The following is a 12625-nucleotide window of genomic DNA, read 5'->3' on the forward strand; positions in this document are numbered from 1 at the left end:
ACGGAGACGAAGGAGCGAGGAGACGAGGAGTGGAATTCAAACATATAGATTTTAATCACATCCAGGGAACAAGGAAACACATGATGTAGCAAGGGTAGACATATACAATTCCGGACAAGGGAGAACAGAACGGGCTAGGACTCAAATAGGGCAGTCAATCTGACGTTTGATTCTGACGTCAACCAGATTTTCATTTTCAACCGAAATGCAACATCTGATCAACGTTGGAGATTGACGTTAGTCTAACGTTGGGTTCTGACGTCAACCAGATTTTCATTTTCAACTGAAATGCAATGTCTTACCAACGTTGGAGATTGACGTCAAAGGGCAAGGAAGGCACATGGGGAGCAAAACACACACAAAACAAGGAACAGACAGTCTGACAGACGTACAGTCCATACAGATCACGTCAGATGTTTCTGCAGTGAATCAGTCTGGTTGCCATAAAAGCAATCTCAGGCACAGCAATAAACACAATAAAGGTCAGACGGTACTATGAAACTCAAAAAAAGATTTAGATATTTCAAAGGAAATATATTTAGAAATATATATTTTTTATTATTTGCACTTAACTTCCTGTTTCTATCGCAACCAAAACAAAGAGGGGGAAAAGAGCTTCCAAACCTTAAGTGCTATTCAATAAAAGTGTTCCATCAGTGGGGAAAAAAAAGACAAAATACGGTCTGTCTGACCTAAGACTCACACAGATGCTAAGGACTGTGCTGACTTCTGCAGTTTAGATAGCTATTATGGGCATGTCACTACAAATGAGATGAAAAAGCATTCTTCTTCTGTGCCTGAATAGTTGACGCACAATGCTTTCATGAAAGCAAAAAATAAATAAATAATAAATGTGGGGCCTCAGGCAGTGCGACAAATTAAAACTTTAAACAAAGTAAATATTTTAATATTCCATAAATAATAATTCCTAATAATATTCCTCTTAAATAACAAGGCTGGGTGCATGATAATTATTATCAATGAATTTAAAAAAAAAGCCTTTTAAAACCTTCTTAGATGGAGTGTAGCATGCATGACGTGCACTTTTCAAAGATATTTAATGTCAGCTACCCAACAAGTTAGAGTGGGTCACAAATCTTTGTTACACGAAAAGCCAAAATCTAGTCAAAGCAGCTGCAAAAGCTTTTGACTCTGCTTAGGATGTAAACTCTTTTCCAGTATTCTACAGTCCCACTGCGCAAATGCGATAACCATTCAATGTGTCTGCTTCACCAGAGTGCAGTATAGGCCACTGAACGCTTCAGGCTTAATTGGGCGCTGTTTAAACCTGATCTTGACCTGTTAATTGGAACAAACCAACGCAACTCTGGGGAGTGAAGGCAATTATCTTCTGACGTGAATAGTGCCAGGACTGGGTTAATTAACAAGGCAGCACTTCACTGTTAGTGTTATGTACAGATTTAGTCTGACAGTGTCAAAAAAGCATACTACATCACATCCCCTTCCTGCTGAATGGTCTTGCATTGGTGCTAAAATCTTTAGGGGTAGATAAAAAAAACAAAAACGAATTCACTCAATGTATTTTGTATATCATCAAAAAAAAAATGCATGCTGGCTGCTAGGAACATTTACAAAATACCTCAATAAATAATTAATTCTACATAATTACTGGTCTTAAACAAAATATTTTCAAATCTGCAATAGATCTCAGGCATTTTCCACTTGCATCTGAGTCTAATTAGTAAACCGCTGTGGATGTTGTTGATGTTGGTAGCCTAATGACTAGCAGAGTCAGCAGAAATCAACCACCCCTACAACAGTAAACAATGTTAATAAATCACATCAAAATGAGACTAAGCCCCGTTCACACCAAGAACGATAACTATAAAGATAACTATAAAGATAACGATATTAGCGTCCACACCAGCGAACGATATCATCCGTTTATTCTAAGCGCACATGCGTCTGCCGCTTTAAATTCTTGAGCTCGTTACAGCAGGATGGATTCTGATTGGCTGTCGATTTTTTTATCGTTCATCAGCTGGGAAAAAATCGTTTTGAAAGTGATTCCAACTATATCGTTTCTCTTTGTCTTTATCGTTATAGTTGTGGTGTGGACTCTGCTATTCTTTAATATTGAGAACGATTTTTAGAACTATATCTTTATCGTTATCATCCTTGGTGTGAACGGGCCTTTAAGCAAGTAAAGAGGGGTTGGAAGTTCACTTAGGTTATTAAGAAATAAGAGCAAGACAGGTTTAGTTAACATACTTGACAATAATCTAGATATTTCATTTGAATTTATGAGGGAGGTGAAACACCACTGAATACATTTCTGTGACAGTGAAGCTTAAAAAGACCAAATGAAACAGGCAGGCCATTTTTTATGTTTTCAGAACACATTACAGGATGATAGTAGATTACCACTGACACTCACAAGAAATAGCCATGAATTCCTTTTACAAATAAAGCTTGGTTTTGATGTGTAAATACATTTTGTTTTGATTTTGTTCTTTTTCATTTAGAGAAAATGTTCTGCTAAATGCCTGTGAAGATTCAAGCCAAACAAAATGCAAAAAACAAATGAATAAATAAATAATAATTGTACAAAACTTGATAAAACTTAAAATTAGGCTTTTAAAATTCAAATTTTAAAATACAAAAAATTACAAATTAATTTATATTTTAAAATTCAATCCAACAAAACCAGAACATATTAGTTTCACACATTAGTCTTGTTATTTTGTTTTATCAATTGTGATTTAATATTCGTTTTTTTTTAACCATTACATTTTTATTTTAAAAAGGGAGAGAATGTTTGCCATTAAAAATCTACCCAACAGTAATGACATCATTGCAAAATATGCAAAGTAAATTATGACTCAATTATGTTGTTTTTTTTTAGCATGTATTTAACACAGCAAAACTGTATTTAAATTAAAAATCAATGTTTTCATTCTCGTCGTTCGTTGCCTGGCAAGCACTGGTATTTCTTTCTGGACCTGAAAATCTATTATTACTCTGCTCCTCAAAAATCAAGCATAAGATGTGGCACAAGGTCTGAATAGGTTTGACTCACACTCCTGCCTCTGTAATCTGTGGTTACCGGGGTTCTGTGAAAAGACTAGTGGGCATGGTTTCATTCTGTTCATTTCTGGACCATTCAAGCACAAACTCTTAAGTCTGCTCAGCCCCTGAAGTGTTGTCATGGTCACTAAAGTTCAGCTTTGTGCTGTCATACATAACTTCCTCTCTAATGGCCAGAAAACAAACGAAACTATATCTCAGTAAGAGCTGATTTTTCCACAGGTTTAAGAAGACGGATGGTTTCCAAAGCTTCTGTTCCTTTGGAGAATGACCCATCTACATATCTCAGTAAATACTGCATTATGGCAGATCGGGGTGAGGCTGTGATAAATCTCCTATGAAAGTGATCTTTGTTCTTTAGGAAAGAAAATGAAAAACAGGAAATAAGGACGGTGTAGAGAATAAAAGGTCTGGAAATTTCTTTTCATCAGAAGATAATATGCAATTAAAAGATCTCAGATGCATTTTGTGACAACCAGAGGAAATGATATGCATTATGCTCATAGTACAATAATCTTTTCTCAGCCATTGTTTATAGGCCACTGAGAAGAACGTGGTGTTTAGCAAGTGGAAGATACCTGACATATATGCCGTCTACAATGCCCACTGACGCCTCTCTGGCAGGAACAAAGGATCCCAGCTGTGCCATGATTGTCACCAGAGCAACCTGTCGGATGTAAGAGCTCTTGCCACCCATGTTGGGCCCAGTGATGATCATGGCTCGCTTGCCATCCCCCTGAAGACAGGTAAAGGTAATCAGATGAATATTTGTGCAAGATTACAGTAAAGGTTCTCAAGGTCAAGCAGATGTAGATGCTAATGTTCTGGCTGACTGCTTGAGTGTCAAAGATAAAGAAGGAATCAGGGATGGAGCACAAAAGTCAGGTCTCAATCATCTGGACAGAAAACGCTGAGGAAACACAGCTCAGTTATTATGAAAGAGTACGACCAGCAGAAATCCATTTATAATCAAATAGAAAAAAGGTCAGAGACAAGAGAATAGAAAAACCGTTTGGGGGTCAGTAAGATTTTTTTTTTTTTTTTTTAATAATACTTTTATTCAGAAATTATGCATTAAAAGAGACAATAAAGACATTTACAATGTTACAAAAGATTTCCATTGTATATAAATGCCGTTCTTTTTAACTTTCTATAAATAAAAAAATATTGAAAAAAAAAACACAATTTCATGATTTCCACAAAAGTAATAATATATAATTAAAAGAAATGTTTCATAAGCACCAAATCAGCATATTAGAATGATTTCTGAAAAATCATGTGACACTGAAGACTGGAATAATGGCTGCTGAAAATCCAGCTTTGCCATCACAGAAAAAAGAAAGAAAACAACTATTTGAAATTGCAATAATATTTCACAATATTTCTGTTTTACTGCATTTTGGTACATGCAGCATTGGAGACTTCTTTCTAAAACAAACAAACAAACAAAAATACCGACAACTTCTGAACAGTTGCATATACTACAGAAATACACAAAAATGGGTATAACTATATCCAAAAATCTAAAACCATTTTATTGCATTTTGCATTTTATTTAAACATTTTTCATGAATAAATATGTATTAACTTACAAGGAATAAAAGGAAATTATATTAAAGAAAAGGACAAAAGAAACACTGAATGGAATTATAAAAGTGATTCAGAAAAAAATTTATTTTTCATATTAAAAAATAAAATGGTTCTTATATTAAAAAAATTTTGGACACTCCAGCAATTAAAATGTATGAATGCCATAGCAGTAGAAAAACAAAATCACATCAAGTGGCATTTTTTAAAAGAAAGACATTAAAAAGTATACTTTCTGGTAGTCAATGGAATAAATGGATCATATTCATCGTCCTGTGGACACCTGTGTGAATGTGAGAGGAACTGACATCATCCATGCAGTAAAAATCACATTGACACCATTTGGTTAAAAGCCATTGCATCATTTGTTTGCAGATGCCACATGGTTATTTTGTTATAGTTCACAATGACATTCAGACATTTTTAACATTTTAACGTCTGTTGAAGGGTTTTAAAAAAATGTCTGAGTGAATGGGCATATGACAAGTAATGTGAAGTATGGTGACCCAGCAAGACGGCTTCATTATTAAAGCCTGACTCACACATTGAATGGAAGCCCAGTGATTGGGTGGGTGGGAGAAGAGAAAGGGAGAAAAAGAAGTGACAAAGGTATTAAAAAACATATGCTAATCGGGATGGCAGAGTGGGTGGCCGATACAAAAGGTTTGGCTGCTGGTTCAATAGCATTTTCTTACAGGTGAAGTAAAAAGGATTACCCTGTAGTGAAAGACAACCACACAGCCTTTGGCATGAAGACAGATTCCCTCACCATTATTTTAAAATTAAATACTGGAACGATAATAAAGTTTCATAAAATCTCTAAGATCTATAAGCCCCAACGGCATTTTATGAAAAAGTGTTGTTAATGAGAATGTGGAAGCACTGATATTAATATGACTCATGAGTGAGTGAATCATTATTTTGAGATGGGCCGTCAATGAATCAATTTATCCAGTTCACAAAAACAAGTGTGAATGAACCAGACTGATTCGGTTCTCAAGAACAGCGGTTAACAACTCCCTGCAGGGAAAGATTTATCAGGGAATAACTTACATTTCAGTCTGTTTTTCACACAAAACTATCAGAGATAGGGATGGACCAATGTTAAAATACATTTTATCTAAAGAAAAAAAATACAAAAATACAACACTAACTAAAAATCTGTCAAAAATATGTAAAAATTTAAGTGAATATAACTGAATTTAAGCATCACAACATCATAATGTAGGCTATATAATGCACATGCTTAAAAACAAATATTTATTTTAATATTAAAATTAATTTTACAGCTACTCAGTATTAAAGATTACGGATTTCATTTTTTAAACATCAGTTTAATTATCAGAGGATTGGAATATAGTGCATGAGTCATATGGACCACTTTTATGCTGCTTTTGGAGCTTTAAAGATTTAAAGGAGTGCCCAGCACATTAGTCCAGCACATAAGAGAAAAAAGAAATTCATACAGGTCTGAAGAAACATGAGGGTGAGTAAATTCTCATTCTGGGTCAACTAATCCATTATAAAAACAATAACAGTATTAAAAAACTGTCACCTGTAAGTGAGTGTCATTGGGGACATATTGATCCTCATCTCCCATCAGCGAGGTGATGACCGGATGCTTGCCTGCCATGATCAAAATCTGACTTTTATCCTCGAGAATCTCAGGCCTATGCTCAGGACATGCAAAAAAATATGCTTTAGACACCAATAAAGTAAGAGTATTCACAATTAGATAAACTGACATAAAAAAAAAAATCAAGAATGAATTCGCCAAAATTAAGTTTTACGTACACCATATTGGCACGACACCTTACATATAAGAGTTGGAATTTATGGTATCAGCTCAACACTTTTGAAAAGTTCAGAGGGAGTGGATAAGCTCTGGTGCTCTGCAGAATAGGCGGGAGGGGGAGGCGGTAAGGAGCAGAGGGGGAGTAGCTGGCGGAAACCTCTGCTTTCAAAGTCAAATCCACTCCCCCACACAGACTGTCAGAGGGATATGGAGTGGGCTCTATACTGCATGGGGGTGGGATTCATCCTACTGTTGGACTCAATTCGGGCCATGGAGAGACGGAGATGTGGGGGCTCCAGGGTCCCCTTACTCTCGTTCATCTATGAAAGCTTATGTAAGATGCTTTATGCGCATCTCACCAAACACAAAAGAGAAATAGAGCTTCTTTGTAGATGCTCAGAAATGATTGATCTTATTGCACTTCAGTGCGCCAAGACTGGGAAAAGTCCCTACAATCGCTCCCAGAACTGCACGTATCTGACTTTTGAATGTTCAAAAAGAATAGAAGACTAAAGTCAGGCCTTAGAAACAAAGCTTAGTATATTCAATTTGATAAACTAGGTAATCTATGAGAGAATATGCATGCTTGTGCAATGTGAGAGATGACAGGAAGTCAGCAGAGAATACGGGAATTCTCTGCTAAACCTAAGCCAAATTCATTACCACACCTGCAATAATTATTTTCTTTAGCAACCTGAGCCAATGAGAAGAGGCAGTCCATGGTTGCTAGGTGACACACTGCTTTCTTCAGGATGTAGTAAAGGTCTCCAAATAGCCTACACATGGCAAAAAAGAGAGAAGGCTGAGAAAGAGAGAAAGAACGCTGCCGGGTCGGAAAGCGATGGGATAAAATGCATGTTTTATATGATTAAATTACTACACAGCAGCTTCCAGATTTCAAAGTCTATACTGAAACAAATCGCTGAAAGCATCTCAACCAACCAACAGGGCTTCAATTAAAAAACGATTTTTGTCATATTTCAAAGGTACGTACTGAAGGAAGTTGATCCACTCGTGATTGCAGTCAATAACCAGCTGTTCTCGTAGTTGCTGCAGGCGCCGATGTTCCTCCACAATGAATGGAGTGTGATAGCGGCCCACAACCTTAGTGCTGGGGATGAAAAGCAGATATTTAATATTGGTTTGTATCCACATTATTTTATAATGTAGAAGCAAGCTATTTCCAGCGAACCTGCAAGAGATCATTAGCCACTATAGCTAAATAACTAGAAAAATAAAGTGCAGAAAACAGTAAATTTTTTTTGCATTATTGTGTGCATGATTATGGTAATAAATTAAAATATTATGACAACAAACACCAGTTTGCAATATCAAGCAGTATGAGGAACTGTTTTTGTCCAGCTAAAATAACTGGAAGCAGCCAACACCAGAAGCCTTGCACATTCGAGTTACAATTTTAGGGAGTAAATGATCAAATTTGTCAACAATGGTGCCCACCTGTTGACTTTGACCCAGTCTGCCGGGACTATAGATGACATACTGTTCTTTACTTCAATAAGAAACTGCACAAAAAAAAAAAAAAGAGACAATTGTCAAATCTTTGTAGACTGTGTGTAAACCTTGTTGAGTTTTACTTTGGTCATCATCCAAAGTCACTCAGTAGCAAAGACTTGAAATTACGTAAAAACACTTTAGGATCATAATTTCATAAAAAAAATACATTTTATCACCTTATTACCTTCACATTACAACAACCATAGATGTTTCACCACAAATAGTGCTATCCTCTAAAAACCAAAGGAATTGTTAACCCCCCCCCAAAAAAAATAAAAATTCTGTCATCATTTATTCACCCTCATTTCGTTTCCAAAACTCTATCTATTTTTTTCTCCATACAATGGAAGTCAAAGGGCTCCAAAGTGGTTTGGAGCACAACCTTCTAAATATATTCATTTGTTTTCCACAGAAGAAATAAATCCTACTGGTTTGGAATGGTGAATTAAGGGTGAGTAAATGATGACGAATTTTCTTGATTGGGTGGACTATTCCATTAAAGTCTCCCATCGTCTTGCTAATGATAACAAAGTGAACAAGTCTGTTTACTGCACATCTGATGCATATTGCATAAAAAATGGCAAGTGCTTTGTCAATCTGGCAAGATTGTGCTCTAATCTTACTGGTTGGCTATACACAACTTCTAGGTATACTCTGGGAACATATATATAGACATTTCTTTATGTACAGCACTGCTGTGCTATTATTTTAGAGAGTTTTTCCCACACTAGTATATTATTTATGGTATTAACTTCTATAAAAATAATTCATATAAACCTGCCCCTATATCATATGTAAAAATGTGGCATGTAATTGTCTGTGTCAGTCATACTGTCTCTTCTTGGCCAGAATAAGATGCCAAGTGGACCAGACTTTATGCTGATAGTCAAAGTCGTAGCTATGTTAGACTCAGCTAGAGATGGTGGGAGAAAGAGGGATGGCCAGAGTCTATACTCTAAGGGGGAAAAACTGTTGTGTATTCATGAGAGAATGGCAACAGTGAGCAGATGGAGAAACAGATGTGGAGCTGCATACAAACTGCAACATTTCAGACCCTGTCCTTGTAGTTGTCATCTTCTAGTAAGGTAGTATTCAACAGTATATCTACAACAGAATAAAATGAGTAAAATGGCTTTTTCCAGGTTCGATGTAGAATAGGCAGTAATTAGGTCTGTTACTAAACACATAATGTCACATAATTGGAGACAACTGATATGAGATCTTGGTGTTCTCGAATGCATCACATAGAAAAGAAAAAAAAACACGCCATTGAAGCATATTCTCATTTCTAATTGTATTTATTTTATTTTTGCATTGAAATGTATTTTGCAGTAATTTTGTTTAATTATGACATATATTTTTAGTCATTTTAATAACAATTTTGGATATAATACAACATTTACTTTTGGCCTCAGTCAAGATTGATTTTTCCTTCGTGGTCCTTCGTATTAAAAAAATTGGGCACCAGTATTTGATAGATCATGGGTGCACCTTTCCATGAACAGGGTACAAAAAGGACCTGAAACTCTTAAGAAAAACCCTACTTTTGTATGAATTTGACATTTTCTAGCAAAACATTTAAACAAATCTAAATTCTAAACTAAACTATTTCTCAGTAGGGTTCACAGGCGGAAAGCCCGGGGGTTGGGGGGTCCAGTGAGCGAGAACAAAGTCAATAATTGTGGAACTCGAAGGCTGTCAAGGATATTTTATTCACTTAAATATCGGATGAAGTGATTATTTTCTCTTTAATACAGATGATGTCAATGTATTTTTCGATGAGATAGTAATGTCTACAACGGACACGAGCGCTGTCGCGGCGCGACCACAACAGCTTGAAGTTGTCTAATTTGGCACAGTCTCCCTGTTAAGTAGTAAGGCTTTCTTCTGTGTAAAATTTTTTCTTACAAGTACAAAATTTATCTGTATCTGCAAACACTAAAGTCTCAAAACCAAAGAGATATTCTTTATAAAAGTTAAGAGTTAACCACGCCTACCTAAAACGGCTCGTTCTAACACGCCCCCACATACCTACGTCACGATCTGGGAAGATTTGCATAACGACCAAATGTTCACGCAAAGAAAGAAGGCGTAACTTTTATTCTCACTGTAGTATTGTTGACGCTGCAGCCATGTACCGAAGACGCTGTGTGCTTCGTTGTGAAAGCGAAACTACTTTGTTTGGTCTTCCAAAAGAGGACGATATCCGCTTCGTCATGCCTAGAGCTGATCTGTGCTGGTCGCTGAGGAAATACATCAACTTAGTGCTGTGATAATGTTCTTTTTAGCAGCATCATATGACCCCTTTAAAATAACTTAAGTAACACGGTTGAAAGTTAAGCTTAACAAATTTGCTCAAATTTGACAGCAACAACAAGGCACTTGTGCCTTTAACGCAAAATAAAGTATAGCATATTTGTGGAAAATACCAATAGCTTGTTAAAATAGCTTTGGTGCTCAGTTCCTGAAACTCATTAATAAGAAGAGATCCTTGACGCTTATTACCTGCTGGCCAGACACTGTGGTGTAGTCCAAAGAAGGGTTTTTTAACACCAGGCGAACCTCTCGCCGATGCTCCATTATGTCTGATAGGACACTCTGGATTTCCTCTTTTCTGTTTCGGATCACTGGGAAGTCAGTCAGATCCACAAACATCTCTGTCTTATTACCTGTCCTAAAAAAGATATGTTTGAGAGATATTTTACCAGAAAAGCTTCATACAGAATAAAAGCAATTTTTCAGCAATATGAAAAAATATCTCGTTATATATATATTTTATGTAGGTATGTAGTATGAAAATATTAGGTGAATATTTATGAAGTCAAAATATTTAAAGATATAACTCACTTTGCAGCTTTCTCATCCAGTACTTTTAAGAAGTTGTGGGCGGGGTTTAGAAGCTGAGGTGTGTCCAGTAGGAGGTTTTTTAGAAGGGCAGAGCTGAGCTGTGATTGGATGGCAGGCATGAGGGCTTGAAGCTCAGCACTCAGGCGAGAGAGAGTGCTGGTGATGAGGTAAAATTCCTGAGTAGAGCACTGACAAGACAGAAAATATCAAAATAAACAGAAAAACATGTCTTTAAAATATAGCCAAGTACACATTTTATTGTCAAGGAGGGGCCATATCAATTTTATATCTTGCTACTTTCCTCCAGGTTCAATTAACAGCCTCTTTGTTAGCTCTTCAAAACACTGCGACAGGTTTAGAAACGTGGGTCGTCATGCATGCACGTGTTTAAATGCATTCAAAGTTGTGGAAGTACAAAATCATTTTTGCAGATTAGTTTCAATGAATGATGTGTTTGGGCTCGAATGTTACAAGTTAATATGAAAGCTGCAATGCTTATTTCAAAAGATTACATTTCATTAAATTAGATTTTACGATATGATTCCTTGTGAGCCAGACAGCAATCTATATAATATAGAGTACTTTTTGAAGATATGAAGTATAAAGATTTTTTTGAAGTATAAAGACTGAGAATAATGAACAAATTCCCTTTATTGTACTTCATTATGCATTAATAATAATATTTAAAAATATATAGTGCTGTCAAACGATTAATCGTGATTATTCGCATCCAAAATAAAAGTTTTTGTTCACATAATATGCGTGTACTGTGTATATTTTTAATGTATATACAAAAGCACACACATACAGTATATATTTTGAAAATATTTATATGTATTTACATGCAAATATTTATATTCATATAATTTATATTATATAAAATATATTTATCATATAAACAACATACTTTTCTTAAACATATACATGCACATGTTTGTATTTATATATATACATAATAAATATACACAGTACACACACATTTATCATGTGAATAAAAACTTTTATTTTGGATGCGATTAATCGCGATCGTTTGACAGAACTAAAATATATAAATCGATTACCACAAGAAATATGAAATGCTTAGTTGTAACTTAGTGCTGGGCATCATTAATCATTATGCCAATGGCTTGTGCGTATGCAATCTGTAATTTCCATATTTTGATGACAGTAAGCACCAAGGAGCCAATTAAATCTCTGCTTGATCTTGTGTATGTTTATAAACATCAAGCCCATTTCCCAAAGGCTTCACGTTAGTCATTCCTACTAAACATAATGAGGCAATACATATCCACTCTCTGTTAATTAATTAAAAACAGTGAGAAAGTTCCCTGTAGGTCTATGCAAAAACTTTCGGACCCTTTTTTACAGTACATACATTTAATTTATGTTGGAAGTCCTACTTTGACAGTCTACAACTGGTAAATGAGATGCAGAAAAACAACAGAAAAATTAAATTCTGAATATTCAATGATCTCCAACCTACCAATGATAAAGTTTTAGGCAAAACTACACATAAACCTTTAAAGGGGTCCTATTATGCTTTTTCACTTTTTGAATTTTAGTCAGTGTGTAGTGTGTATGTTTGGGCATAAAAAAGATCTTCAAACTTACAAATCTCAAAGTCCACTCCAAAGGGAGATATTTCGTTTTTAAAAAATCCCTTTTTAAGAACTACAATGAACGGCTCGTTTGGAATACAGCGTTTGTTTTCCGGGTTTTGTGATATCACAAAGTGGCCCATTAGAATATAATTAAAATAATTCCCGCCTACGGAAATTCGAATGGTTGGGGAGGGGCGAGGTCGTGGTTAGAACGCTTGGTTGAGTGCATCAG

At 35.6% G+C, this 12625-nt stretch overlaps 1 protein-coding gene across 2 annotated transcripts in view; it reads right to left on the reverse strand.

Annotated features, from left to right (window-relative positions):
- Positions 1-12625, reverse strand: part of msh3 (mutS homolog 3 (E. coli)) — a 72874-nt gene that overhangs the window by 18413 nt on the left and 41836 nt on the right. For both annotated transcript variants that reach the window (XM_016527956.1, XM_016527955.1), the window contains exons 14-20: positions 10793-10980; positions 10451-10619; positions 7889-7953; positions 7425-7541; positions 7099-7206; positions 6191-6305; positions 3627-3784 (exon numbers count right to left, since the gene is read on the reverse strand). In XM_016527956.1, coding sequence (XP_016383442.1) covers positions 3627-3784; positions 6191-6305; positions 7099-7206; positions 7425-7541; positions 7889-7953; positions 10451-10619; positions 10793-10980 — 920 coding nt within the window. The remainder of the gene's footprint in view (positions 1-3626; positions 3785-6190; positions 6306-7098; positions 7207-7424; positions 7542-7888; positions 7954-10450; positions 10620-10792; positions 10981-12625) is intronic.

Source organism: Sinocyclocheilus rhinocerous, unplaced genomic scaffold (assembly GCF_001515625.1).
Source record: "Sinocyclocheilus rhinocerous isolate Xijiao unplaced genomic scaffold, SAMN03320098_v1.1 scaffold62, whole genome shotgun sequence".
Taxonomy (NCBI): domain Eukaryota; kingdom Metazoa; phylum Chordata; class Actinopteri; order Cypriniformes; family Cyprinidae; genus Sinocyclocheilus; species Sinocyclocheilus rhinocerous.